Raw genomic sequence first — 13,431 nt, 5'->3', positions numbered from 1 at the left:
AATATTGTAATTATAATGTAAAACTGAATGATAATTAAATGTATTATGTAAAAAAAAAGGTAAATGGTATGTACAAGATTATAAATTGAAATCTAAGCAATGTTTTGTATAGCTTAAATGTTGTATTACTTCTTCAGGTGTTACACTAACTTCGTAGTGGACATTAAGAGTAGCTAATCCATTGCATCTTCTTTCAGATGTGGAATTTCTTAAATCAATCTTCGAATTAATTATTCAATTTTGCCAGTCATTATCATTTTAGAAAGATATGACACGGTTCAAGGAGGTGGGGGTCCGGACCCGGGGACCCCCCCCTGGTTGCGTCACTGAACTCTACAAACTCAATATTCCCAACACCCTAGACAGAGCACTCGGTCCGAACTATAGATGGTTAACAGTGACAAAATTTGGTCACTGTGACATGGGTGACAATGACTTTTAATGGTGACAGGCAAGGCCGGCTCAAGGTATAGGCGAGCTAGGCACTTGCCTAGAGCGGCACTTTAGTAATCAATTTTCAAAATTGACCAAACATTTTTTTAGTTCTATTGGTGTTTTATAAGAAAAATATTTAAATGAATTCATTCGAAAAAACCACTTACCTATATAATAAAATATTATTGTCTAAAGTTATTATATTATTTTATATTACGGCCTACGCTGGGCATATTCAATTATTCAAAAAATATAAATAATCACAAATCCGATAGTCGTGGTAGTGATGGGTTTTGAGTAATAGTAACAGAAATCATTTTTAAGTCTTTTTACATATAATTTTATCCATAAAATAAAAAAAAGTTTTTAAGTAAATATGTCACATAAAAAATAGGGGAGGGGCTAAGTTAAAATAAGAGCTCAATTTTTTTTTTTTTTTAGAGGCGGCAAAATTTGATTTTGTCTGGTGTACTATTTTTGCTTTGGCTTTGATGACAGGTCACTACTTGTTTTGCATAATATATATTTAAGTTACTCAGTAACCAATAATAAATTTAATGATGCTCATAAAATCACGTAACTGCTAAACAGACTACAAGAATACAGTATATTATATTAGTTTATTTTCAACCTAATTGTTAAAAAGTAAAACAAAATTAATGTATCAAGATGATGTATCCTCCCTCCTGTCATTCTTTCTAAAACGAAAGATGGATGCCGAACGGCTATGTGAGTTGCCCGAAGTACTCCGGACAGACATATGGACTGACTGTTTAGTGTACGCAAGCCGGTACAACGAGTGTAAATTCACCTCAACAGGGAAACAACGAGAACTTTTTTCAGTGAGAGGGTATCAAACCCCGATCGTTAGTTAGGGAAGTAATAGTAACAATTCATTTTCCCAATACAATACAAGGCTTTTTCTATTAAAGTTACTTATTTCTGGCTTAGAAATTGATAATGAAAAACTGATAACCAGTCTCAAGCGCCAGCAGTGCCACTGATCAGTGTTTATTGTTTAATACTTTAATGGTAATCCCAGGTAACCAGGAGAGTCACCAAAGTCACTAGTAACCATTAATTTTTGCAACTGTCGCAGTGACTAACAACAACCCTGTTGTCACGGTGACAAAGTAACGGCGACGTGATTTTACGTTCATCACTAGTCTAAACGCAGATACCTCCTCGATTTTTAATAAATAATTTAATATCCATATTATGTTAGTCTTGTTTATAACATTTATAAAAAAAAAAAAATACGTACAAATATTCAAAAAGTAACTAATAATAAAAAATTATAAATAGTTTTATGCATTTTTAAGAATAATAAAAAAATGTATTATTTATTAATATTAAAGTGACTCTTATTCAGTCAATTTTAAATTTAGAACTATAGTTGATTCATCAAAAAGTATATATATATATAATGCATTTGAGTAAAAAAAAAAAAAATATGTAACTTTCTACATAGATTTAGCAAAAGCATTTGACACTTATAAAAATTGTATATTATTACATCATTTTCACAATTTTGGTATCAGAGGACCAACCTAAGATTTATTAATCTATTAAGCTCGTATTTAAAAAATAAGAAACATTAAGTTCAAGTAAATAACTCTTTATGTCTAGAAAAACAAACTTTATGTGGATTATCTCGAAGTACCAATCTTTCTCTCATCCTATTTTAATATACAAATTAACCAAATAAACGACTTAAAGGTACATGGAAAACTAGTCTGTTACGCTGATGATCGGTGTTGAGTATTATCTAAATAAATTATCTAGATAAATAATAATTATTGTTTATCATATAAAGATAATAAGCAAAGTTAATTATCTGATAAATTATCTTTGATGAATTCTTAAGTAATATAACGAAATTCATCCAGATAAATAAATACGAGTATATTTAATCAAAAAATTCAACAAATTGAAAATTAAAAACTAATAAAAATTTAAAATTAATGAAAACTTTATTAATATTATTGATTTATTAAATTTATAATTAATTTCTATTATTTTAAAAGTTGTGTTATTGCAGTATATGTTTAGATATATTATTTAAAGTGTGCTTATAAGTATTATTTTTAAGAATTATTTACATATTTAGTAAATACTATTCAATTTATACTTTCTAGTTACCTACTCTTACAATATTTGATTCCTAAGAAAGATAATTAAATAATACAGATAATGGTTGAATTAACTTTAAAATATTATAACCATAAATATTACTCCATAATAAGTACTATAAAAATTTTAATTAACTGTTTTATAAAATTATAATATACCTACAAAGAATTTTTTTTTTTTAAACTAAGTACTTACAAAAACGTACACAATATAAATATTTTTTGTTCATTATTTATATTGGAGGTACCTATTAGATCAAAGTTAAGTTAATTTTAATTTAGTATTATTTTTTAAGCATAAATTTATAAAAAAAAAAGTGTAGATTAATTAATAAATAAAAACAATTTTATCTTTTTTTTTTTTATCCAGATAAACAGTATTTTATCATTTATCTTTATCTAGAAACGTTTTTAGTTTTCTTTGCTCGACATTGCTGATAATTTTTTTTGGGTTTTTTGAGTTATTTTTGGGTAATTCTTAGTTAGGTTATTTGCCAATATATAAGACTAAAAATATATAATATGCTACCAGTAGAAATCAAAATATCTTTAATTAGTTTAAAAAAAATAGTAATTGGCTGCAGCATGAACAAAATATAAAATTTTAAATATTTTATACCTATCTTTAATTTAATTTATTACATAATATATTTTATTAAACTGTAAGTTTTTTATAATAATAATTGTTACCTAAATTGTAGTTACAATTAGCTATATTTTATATATTTATAAATCTAAGATAATTAAAATATAAACTGTATTGATATGAACGTATAGGTACTTAATTATAAAATACTGTAAATCATGAACTTATGGGTTCAACAACCTGTTCATTGGGGCCTATTATCTTTTCGAAAGAATAAATAATAACAAAAATAACAATTGTTGTAAGGGTTTTATATCTTACCACGATTTTGATGAGAAAAAAATGCCTTGAATAACAATGTTCAGTATATTTTAAATTTCGTTAACACTGATTTGAAAATCAAAATAATTAAAACCACTATTGTGTTGTTAGTATATGGTTAGTTACCTACCATACGAATAGTATCTGCGTGAATTTTTATATTTTTTAATATGAGTAATTAATTGTTTTTATTACGGGCCAATATAATATTATACATGGTATCTCGACGATATTATGAAGTTTTTGTTTTTATTTTTTTTTTTTTTTTTTTTTTATTAATATTTTAAGCTGTTTTTTTTCTTTAACCTAAGTTGTTGATGCTATAGCATGAACTAAAAAAAAAAAAAAAAATGAATTAATAAAAATGTGTTGCCCTAATATGCCACTCAATAATCCGCCAAATACATAATAACAATATCGTTTATATTGAGATAATCAAATTAGTGTATTTATAACTATTACCTACTAGAATTGTTGGAGTTTATCGGTCAAAAGCCAACTTTCCTCGCTGAGTAAAATAAGCCATAAATCAGTGGTTTTAAATCTTTTTGATGGTGCGGCACACTCGTGGAGTGCTACTCAATGAGCGAACTTCATCTCCAACAAAATTTTCGCGGCACACCAATCGATATAATATGGGAACCATATTTTATATATTTATAATCTACTCTATTAGAGGGTTAATTATTGTGAAATATATTATTACAATCGATCGATTGAGACGGCTGCGATGGGCATACTTTCAATAAATAGTATTATATGTATCTACGATTACTTCGATCAGTTTTCATTGAATATCAATAGTAATATTAGTAAATACATACTTACTCGTATAAAACAATTTATAGATTTATCGCGGTACACTGGTTAAAAACCACTGCCATAGACAGTCATATTGTAAATAATTACTGTCTTTAAATTTACAATATATGTATTTTATTATATTCTCATTTCTCTACTTGAACATATTTTTATACAGAGTGGCAGAGCAAAAACGACCACATTTGAAATTAACGCCACACTTTTAATTTTTGAGTCATTGAGATGAAAAAAAAACCCAAGTTTAGTAAATGTCGGGAAGTTTTTATTAAAAATGAAAAAAACTTATGTGTGAAATAGAATGTCTGATAAATGGCATCCGTGCATGGTGACGCATTCTTGGAGGCGCTTACCAAAGTTTGTCATCACTTTCTCCAACATTTCCATTGTAATTGATCTCACTTCTGATTGAATCTCGTAAAACAGCTAATGTTCGTGGCTTATTTACATAAACTTTTGACTTCAAATAACCCCACAGGAAGAAGTCGCAAGGAGCGAGTTGGCCATGGAACGTCACCGTTTTGAGAGACCAGACGTCCGGGAAATTTAGTATGCATGAGAACTTTGGAAATTCTCGCTGTGTGTGCAGTGGCACCATCTTGTTGAAACCATATATTTTCAGTGTCTATTTCATTTTCCTCTAAGTAAAGAAATAAATAATCTTGGAGCATAGCAACCTAACGCTCAGAATTCACCGTCACTGTCTGGTCTCTTTCATTTTCAAAAAAATTAGGCCCAATTATTCCAAATTTTGACAATGCACACCAAACTGTAACTTTTTCACTGTAAATTGGCTGTTGGTGGAATTGTATTGAATTACCATGTGCCCAATATCTGCAATTTTGTTTATTAACGTAGCCATCTAAATGAAAATGAGCCTCGTCCGATGTCATGAAAAGTGCAAATTGGTCTTGTAAAATTTCCAACATGCGCACACTAAATTGCGTTAATTATGTTAAATATTCCACTGCGGCATTGCAACTAAACTTCCTGTCACGTACTACACAATGAGACGTTCGGCAATATTGTGCGATGTCCCCTCTCAAAGTTACGCTTATCTCAAAATGTGTCGTTTTTGTTCCGCCACCCTGTATTATGCTACATAGACTCAAATAGCTTAAACCATTGTAAAAAAAAAATTGTAAGAATCTTAGTATTTAAGTAAATTTAAATTATCAATCTTCGTTATGCTTTATATCTTGTGCTTTCAATGGTCTAAGATTTTTAAAAAAATATAAAAAAAGGCGAGACTTCTAGGTCGGTTAAGATGCAAGGATAGGTGACTAGTATTTCTCTGTTGTTCTTTTAAACATAAAACTATTGTAAGATTTCCATCGAAAAACCAATTCTAAGTGTTCATTCACTTTTTAAACTTGTTTCAATCTAATATTACATGAAAAGTACCATTGATCTCGAAAAAACCTCAAGAAAATATGTGAAAAAGGTCTAGTAGATCAGTTTATGTTTTTAAAAATGATTTGTATAATAGTAAAACCAAATTTTTTTAAAAGAAATTTTGAACTAAGTATTAATCCCTTCCGGAAAAAAAAAGAATACTTTTGGAAGATTTTGAGTGCTTATAAATACCATAAACTTTATTAAAATAATTTGAAAATATGAAATATCATGGTATCGTTTTAAACAAAATACTTACCTGGGGATCCTATCTCAAAGTAAAAATAAAATTAATTAATACAACACCACATCTCTTACAATATATGTAAATAAATTTATTGTTAGTTAAATTATTCTTTATTATTTTAAATTTAATACAATATTAGAAAACGATTACAATAATATTATTTTTATTCGGCTTTTGAGCTTAGCAATTATGTCAATTATGTAAAAAAATAATAAAAAAGTTTTATAAAATGCAACCTTTTAAAACACTCATTTATTAAAAAATAAAGTATTGCCATATAATTATAAAACAGTTGTCATCATATCTATTTGTTTCTAGTGAAATATGAAAAAAGATAGAAATACCAGATACTTATATTATTTTAATTATAAGAAAATAAAAACATAATTTAAAAATCATTAATATACAGTTTTAAAAATACAATTTAAAACTTTTTTAATTTAATTTAATTTTTTTTAATAATTTATAATTTATTGAGATGAATATATTTTTTTTTTTTTTTAATGTTCTGTTATGGTTTCATTATATTATTTTCCTTAGGGCTCAGAATCAAAAATGCAGATATAATAGGTTGTAAAATATTACATATATCTAACAAATCTAACAAAAAAAGTAAGAGTATAATATTTTTAAGAGCTTAAAACAGTATAGATTATAACTAAATAAGTATATTATAATAAAGATAAATAAAGAAATTAATTTTATTATTAGAATATGCCCAAATGTAGAATGATTAAATAATATAATAAAACTATAATTTTTTTTTAATATTTTAATTAATACAATATGTTAGCCAAAATTTACTAAATAATAACTTTATACATACATAATAAAACCTGTTCATAATTTTGAATAAAAGTTAAAATTTAAACTCAGAATAAAATTAGTTAGAACAATGTAATCTAGGCTTATTAAAAATAATTTTAATTAGGTAAGAAATTAAGTTTTAAACAGAACATATATGTTCAAGAGTTAAACAAATAATTCCAATAGTCTTAGAAGCTAACATTTTTTTTTTTTTTTAAGCATACAGAACTTATAAAATTTTTGTTGATAATAATTATTGTTATTCTGGAAAATGATTGTTGAGGTTGGGACAAAAAATATGTTTTGATTTAAGTATATTAATAATAGTTCCAAAAAGTACCCACCTACAAATAATTTATCTAAAATACAAGAAAGGAAATTGGATATTCTTCAATGTGAACTTAAAAAAGATAATAAATAAAATATTTGATTTTTCCTACTGATAGGTAATTTCTTTAAAAATACCAATACTTTGTAAATTTTTGCAACCAATATATAAGGGGGTTGAACTAACTTAACCTAACCTAACTGGGGCAGTCACTATTCAAAGACAATCCAGCTATGCAGTAGAGATACATCTTTGACGTCAGTTTATTTGTATTATTGAAGATTAATTGTTGAATATAGTATTGTGAAATATTAAAAACATTTGTTTAAAGTAAATAATAGTTAGTATTATAATTCTATTTTATATCCGGCATTAATATTGTTGAGTTGAATATAACAACTTGGTACGCAACAAGTCACTCTAACTAGAGCTCTCTATTAAATAGTCTAGAAGTGTACACGATAAATACCTAATATATTAAAATTGAAAACCAACAATCATAACAACTGTTAACTACCTTGTACATATAATAAATATACATTTATTTTTTTACATGGTTGAACCGAGAACCGATCGGGAGCCGTTTATCACATTATTGCACACTTAGTCCCTATCGTTTATTGATAAAGATAATTACACGTTACAATTGTTCCATTTATATTCCAACCAATACACCTTAGTTGCCTAGGAGCATCCGGTGGGGATCTCGATGGCCTCACAATATATTTACAAGATTGCTTAAGGCGATTTATAATTTTGAATATGGCTTTTTCTCGACTCGGTGTCCAGAACTAGACGATCTAGACTCCTGTTGTGGCCCAGTTATTCACGGCCCGGTATCCAAAACCCATCAGCCTGAAAGTCGCGTTCATGGATGCCCTGTATCTTTCGGCTTCGCGTTCTTCACCTCCTTAGAGGACAAGATGACATATATCATGTTCACTAAAGCGTTCCTGACGCTTTTTGACGCTGCTTGGATGTTTGCATCAAGTGCAGGCTAGTCTTCAGGACCACACAGACGTCTTCGGGTAAGTCTGCCAATGATGAACGGGCGCATGAACTCACGGAGGGCAGTGGAATATTATATAATAAATATATTTAGAGTATTGAAAAGAGACCTCACGAAATGAAAATGAAATAGCGTATTACAATTTGCAATAATGAATATTATTTTTAATGGTAGCAAACCCTAAGATGATAAGAAATCCGTGATAACCAACTCCGAAAAATATCTCGCGTTGGTCCCGCAATCCTCTTGTGACGTTTCACCGAGTACCGTTATGCTGTTATCAGTATGTCGCGATCGATGACGATTTGAAAACCATCCGAGCACCACGAAATGTCCGGGGTCTACCGAAATGTTCGTGTCTTGTAGGATTCGACAGCCTACTTAGTAGCCGACTCATACCTACACGTGACGACCGTCAAGCAACGTTGATTAGCCGAGGTGCGCAAACCATGGCAAGAGCGTCATCACCCGCAAAAACCGCTGTCCCTCCGTCGACAATGGACAAGACCAAAAGGTAAATAGTCTTCGTCGTTTCCCTGCGCTGTTCGGTGGTCGCCTTGATGGTGATATACATCCACTTATACGCCACGCACTTTTCCTTTTCGCATTAGTTTTTCATTAATTCACCTATCTGAGTATGGACAATGCTGTTCAATGCGTCAACACTCCAATGCGTAGCGGATTCTTCGACCAATAACTCTTATTTACCTAGGCTTGTCATTCGTTCCAGCCAATAGAAGCTGAGAGAAAATAACATTTAACAATAAAACAGTAAATTATTGTATACTATATCCTCAAATTATGATATAATTGTTTTATATTGTCTAAATGATTAAATCTAATCAGCTTGCTTGTATACAATAATAATAAATCTTTGAATAAGGTGATTAATATTTAAATCAAAAATGGGTATACTTATTTTTATTTCTATATGAGCATTACTTCAGAAAACAAATAAAAAAAGTAATTTAATTATATGTCTCAGTTTAGAGATTACAAAAACTGACAACCCTACTTATATGTATATGTATCCAGTAATTTGTAAACAAACATTATTGATTAAATTAATACTCAACATAATTGTTTTCATTACAGGTTGATTGTAAAATTACATACCAATATGAGCCTTTGACCTAATTATATTTTTTACTCCTCATTTAAAGTTATTTAATTTTAAATTCTGTCAAACTCAAATCAACTGTATTATTGTTTTTTAGCAGCAAAATTTAGTTTGGATTGGCTCTGAGTATAAACCTAATTGTTTATTGATTTTATAGATGAGTTAAAAAAAAAACTGATTAGTTATTTCTGAATCAATTTTTGCTTTTACCGTTATAAAAAAAAATATTTTCTGTTCTTAAAAATAAAATTCTTTTATTATTTTTTCTCAATTGTTTTATGATGAAAATATTTATAAATAAATAAATAATTCAAATAATCAAGAAAATTAAGTCAAAGCATAGTTGGAAAAAAAATTGTTTACTAGGCATTTATAATTTTTCTTATTTTTACTTTTCTTATTCCTTACTGATTAAGTATGTTATGCATCTTATAGTACATAATTATAAATAAAAATTTAAATCATTAAATAGTTCAAACAATTTTGAAGTATCAAATCTTAATATTTTATACTCATTTTAATTCTAAATTTAAAAAATGTTTGTTTTATTTTTTTTTTAGAGATTCATCATGGTGGATATTGCTTATAGTAGTAACTATTATTTCATTTGGAACCCGATTATATAAAGTGAAAGAGCCAGATCACGTTTGGTAAGTATTTTTGTTTTAAATTTTAGATCATGCAATGAAACGGAATTATGCCAAAAGTAATTTATTTTTATTTTTATTTTTATTGTTTAGTTGGGATGAAACACATTTTGGAAAAATGGGTAGTTGGTACATAAATAGAACATTTTTTTTTGATGTACATCCTCCACTGGGTAAAGTAAGTACTTATTTTGTTTTATAATATAAACCAATCCACTATAATTTTAATTCCTTACATTTTTAGATGTTGATTGCTTTATCTGGAGTTTTAACAGGATATAATGGTAGCTTTCCATTTGAAAAACCTGGTGACAAATATGAAGGCGTCAATTATGTTGGAATGAGAGAGGTTTTGAAAAAACTGTTATAAAAATTATAAGTTTTTTTTTTTTTTAAAAAAACATATCTTTTTTCCAGTTTTGCTCAATTTTAGGTGGAGCATTAATACCATTTACTTTTATTTCTATTTGGGAAATGACACATTCATTAAATGCTGCAACTTTATCATCAACTTTAGTTTTATTCGGTAAATATTTACAAGCTTAATTTGTATAATTATAACTTTAGACTGTTATTAATTCAGATGTTGGAACATTAACATTAACTCAATATATTTTACTGGACCCTATACTATTGTTCTTCATGTTGGCATCATTTGTTGGAATTTGCAAGTTTCGATCTCTAACAGCATCGTAAGTTATAAAGTTTTATGTTTGTGTTCTTATTTATTTAAAAATATTGATTTATTTTTTTAGTGACTTCAGTGTTAACTGGTGGTTTTGGTTAATATTTACTGGTGTAACCATGGCCTGCTGTGTGAGTGTTAAATTTGTTGGATTATTTCAAGTAACTTTTATTGGATTGATGACAATAGCTGATATATGGTTTATACTTGGAAAACTTTCAAAACCTATTGTAATATTTGTAATCATTCTGAATGTTTAATATTATTATAAATAATATTATTATTTTACTTTTAATGTAGAGCTACACAGTGAAACATTTTGTTGCAAGATTTATTTGTCTCATTATCTTACCAATAACAGTGTATGTAGGATTTTTTTATGTACACCTTGTTATACTCAATAAAAGTGGTAATGGTGATGGATTCTATAGTTCGGCTTTTCAATCAAAATTGCAAGGGAATTCCCTGCATAACGCTAGTATGCCAAAAGGTCGTATAATTTTAATTTTCATACATCTACAGTTTTTTTAAAAACCACAAAAATAACTATTTTTTATATATTGTATAGATGTAGCATTTGGAGCAATAGTAACTTTAAAAAATCATAGAACTGGTGGCGGATATTTACATTCACATTGGCATCTTTATCCAGAAAATGTTGGTGCCAGGCAACAACAAGTTAGTAAAAATATTATATTACAATTTATAGCAATAAAAATACATCGGATTAATATTTTTTTGTTTGAATATAGATAACTACCTATGCACACAAAGATGAAAACAATCGGTGGTTGGTTAAACTTTACAATAATGATGAACAGTTAAATGATACTGTAAGATTTGTAAAACATGGAGATATGATTAGACTAGAACATGTTCCAACTAGACGAAATTTGCATTCACATCGTGAACCGGCTCCAATAACAAAAAAACATTATCAAGTTACTGGTTATGGAGAGGTATTAGCATTAAATGATTACCATTATTGCTTACTATTTGCTTAAAAAAATCATTTTAATATATAAATTATTTCATTAGTCAATTATTATATTATGTTCATAGAATGGTACTGGTGATTACAATGATGTATGGAGAGTGTTTGTTGATGGTGGTATAGATGGTTCTTTGGTTTCAGCTGTAATTAGTAAAATTAAATTAGTTCATGTTCTTCAGCATTGTGTACTGACTACAAGCAATAAACAATTACCGAAATGGTACTTTAATATTTCTATACTATAACACGACTTTTATCGGTAGATATTTTGTTTTTATTTTTATGTGCTTGATTTATTTTATTTTTAGGGCATTTGAACAGCATGAGGTTACATGTAGTCCAAATCTGAGAGACACAAATTCTTTTTGGAATGTTGAGGATAATATAAATCCAAAACGTATGTAAAATTATTATTAATGAAATTTCAAAATTTCTTTAAATCATTACATTTTTATCAAATGATCTAATAATAATAAAATAAAGTGTTATGATATATTTATTACAATTTTTAGTCCCAAATGTCAGTTTTGAAGTATATTCTCCAAATTTCTTTGCCAGATTTATTGAATCTCATGCTGTAATGTTTCAAGGAAATGCTGGTTTAAAACCCAAAGAAGGAGAAGTTACATCTAAACCATGGCAATGGCCTATTAACTATAAGGTTTGTTTTGTTTAAATATAAATTCAAAGTGTTTTTTAGTATTATTTTAATGTTGTTATAACACACAATTTTAACTTGCAGGGACAATTCTTTTCTGGTAACAATTATAAAATTTATTTGCTTGGAAATCCAGTTATATGGTGGGGAAATATATTTTTTATGGTGCTATTTAATTGTATTTCAATTTATAGAGCTATTGTAAATAAACGCAGGAATAGTGAAAATACTGCTGGTAAGAATAATTAATGTTACTATTTATAGTTATAATATAAATTATTACCTACATGTTTTTAAAATTGCAGTTGAGGACTCTGATAAAATATTATTGACCACTAGTAATTGGTTATTTATTGGATGGTGTTTGCACTATATACCATTTTATGCTATGGGAAGAGTCTTGTACTTTCATCACTATTTTTCAGCCTTTTTGTATAGTTCAATGTTAACAGGTTAGTGTAAAATAAAAAAAATAATATTTTAATCTTTTTGATTTGCTTATAGAGAATATTTAACTATCACATATTACAAAAATATAAACTAAAATTTTGTTAACTAAAATTATTTCAAGGCGTTACAATCAGCTACTTATTACAAACTATTAAGACTTCCAGACCAACCCTTTTACGGAAAACTATTTATGATGTGCTTATGGGAATTATATACTCAACAGTTGTTTATAGGTAATTTAAATTAATTACTTCATATTTCATTTAAGTGCACACATATTCAGTCCTAGAATCCTGGATCTTATATTTTTTGATATTCTATATCTATATTTTTTTATTCTAATATGCTCAATTAACATTTTAGCATCATAATAAAATGTGAAATATGAATTAATTTACAAATTCAGTCTTTGTATAATATTAAAGTAATTTTAAATACAATTTTTGTACTAATTTAATTTAATTTTAATACTAATGTACATTTTATGTACTTTTCATTTATTCATCTAAAAACTTTGTATTCGAGCATTGATTCATATGTATGCATGTGACCATTTTTAAAGATGAGCAAATGTATTTAGTTAAGTTAAAATTTTTTTTCAGTTTTTATTTATATTCTCCTCTTGCTTACGGTATGTCAGGACCATTATCGACTGAACAAAACAGTACAATGTTTGGATTACGTTGGCTTGATTCATGGGAATTCTAGAACAATGCTACTTACACAAGACTGCAACTTTTTTAATATACTTAATTTATATTTATTGTAAACCTACAATTTTTTAACAGTATTATTTTT

General features: G+C 27.4%; 1 protein-coding gene across 1 annotated transcript; it reads left to right on the top strand.

Moving 5' to 3' along the window:
- Positions 1-8,290: 8,290 nt before the first annotated feature.
- LOC112692981 (protein O-mannosyl-transferase 2) lies at positions 8,291-13,431 on the top strand. The gene is made up of 17 exons (XM_025567826.1): positions 8,291-8,593; positions 9,760-9,849; positions 9,940-10,024; positions 10,091-10,195; positions 10,264-10,372; positions 10,430-10,538; positions 10,602-10,761; positions 10,832-11,021; positions 11,100-11,209; positions 11,284-11,490; positions 11,594-11,745; positions 11,834-11,922; positions 12,038-12,186; positions 12,268-12,418; positions 12,489-12,635; positions 12,755-12,866; positions 13,236-13,431. The coding sequence occupies exons 1-17, from the start codon at positions 8,529-8,531 to the stop codon at positions 13,339-13,341; spliced, it is 2,136 nt and encodes a 711-aa protein (XP_025423611.1). The 5' UTR covers positions 8,291-8,528; the 3' UTR covers positions 13,342-13,431.

This window comes from Sipha flava, unplaced genomic scaffold (assembly GCF_003268045.1).
Source record: "Sipha flava isolate LNK unplaced genomic scaffold, YSA_version1 79_pilon_pilon, whole genome shotgun sequence".
In the NCBI taxonomy this organism is placed as follows: Eukaryota; Metazoa; Arthropoda; class Insecta; order Hemiptera; family Aphididae; genus Sipha; species Sipha flava.
Note: the sequence above shows the minus strand (reverse complement) of the source record. Positions and strands in the feature narration are given on the sequence as shown.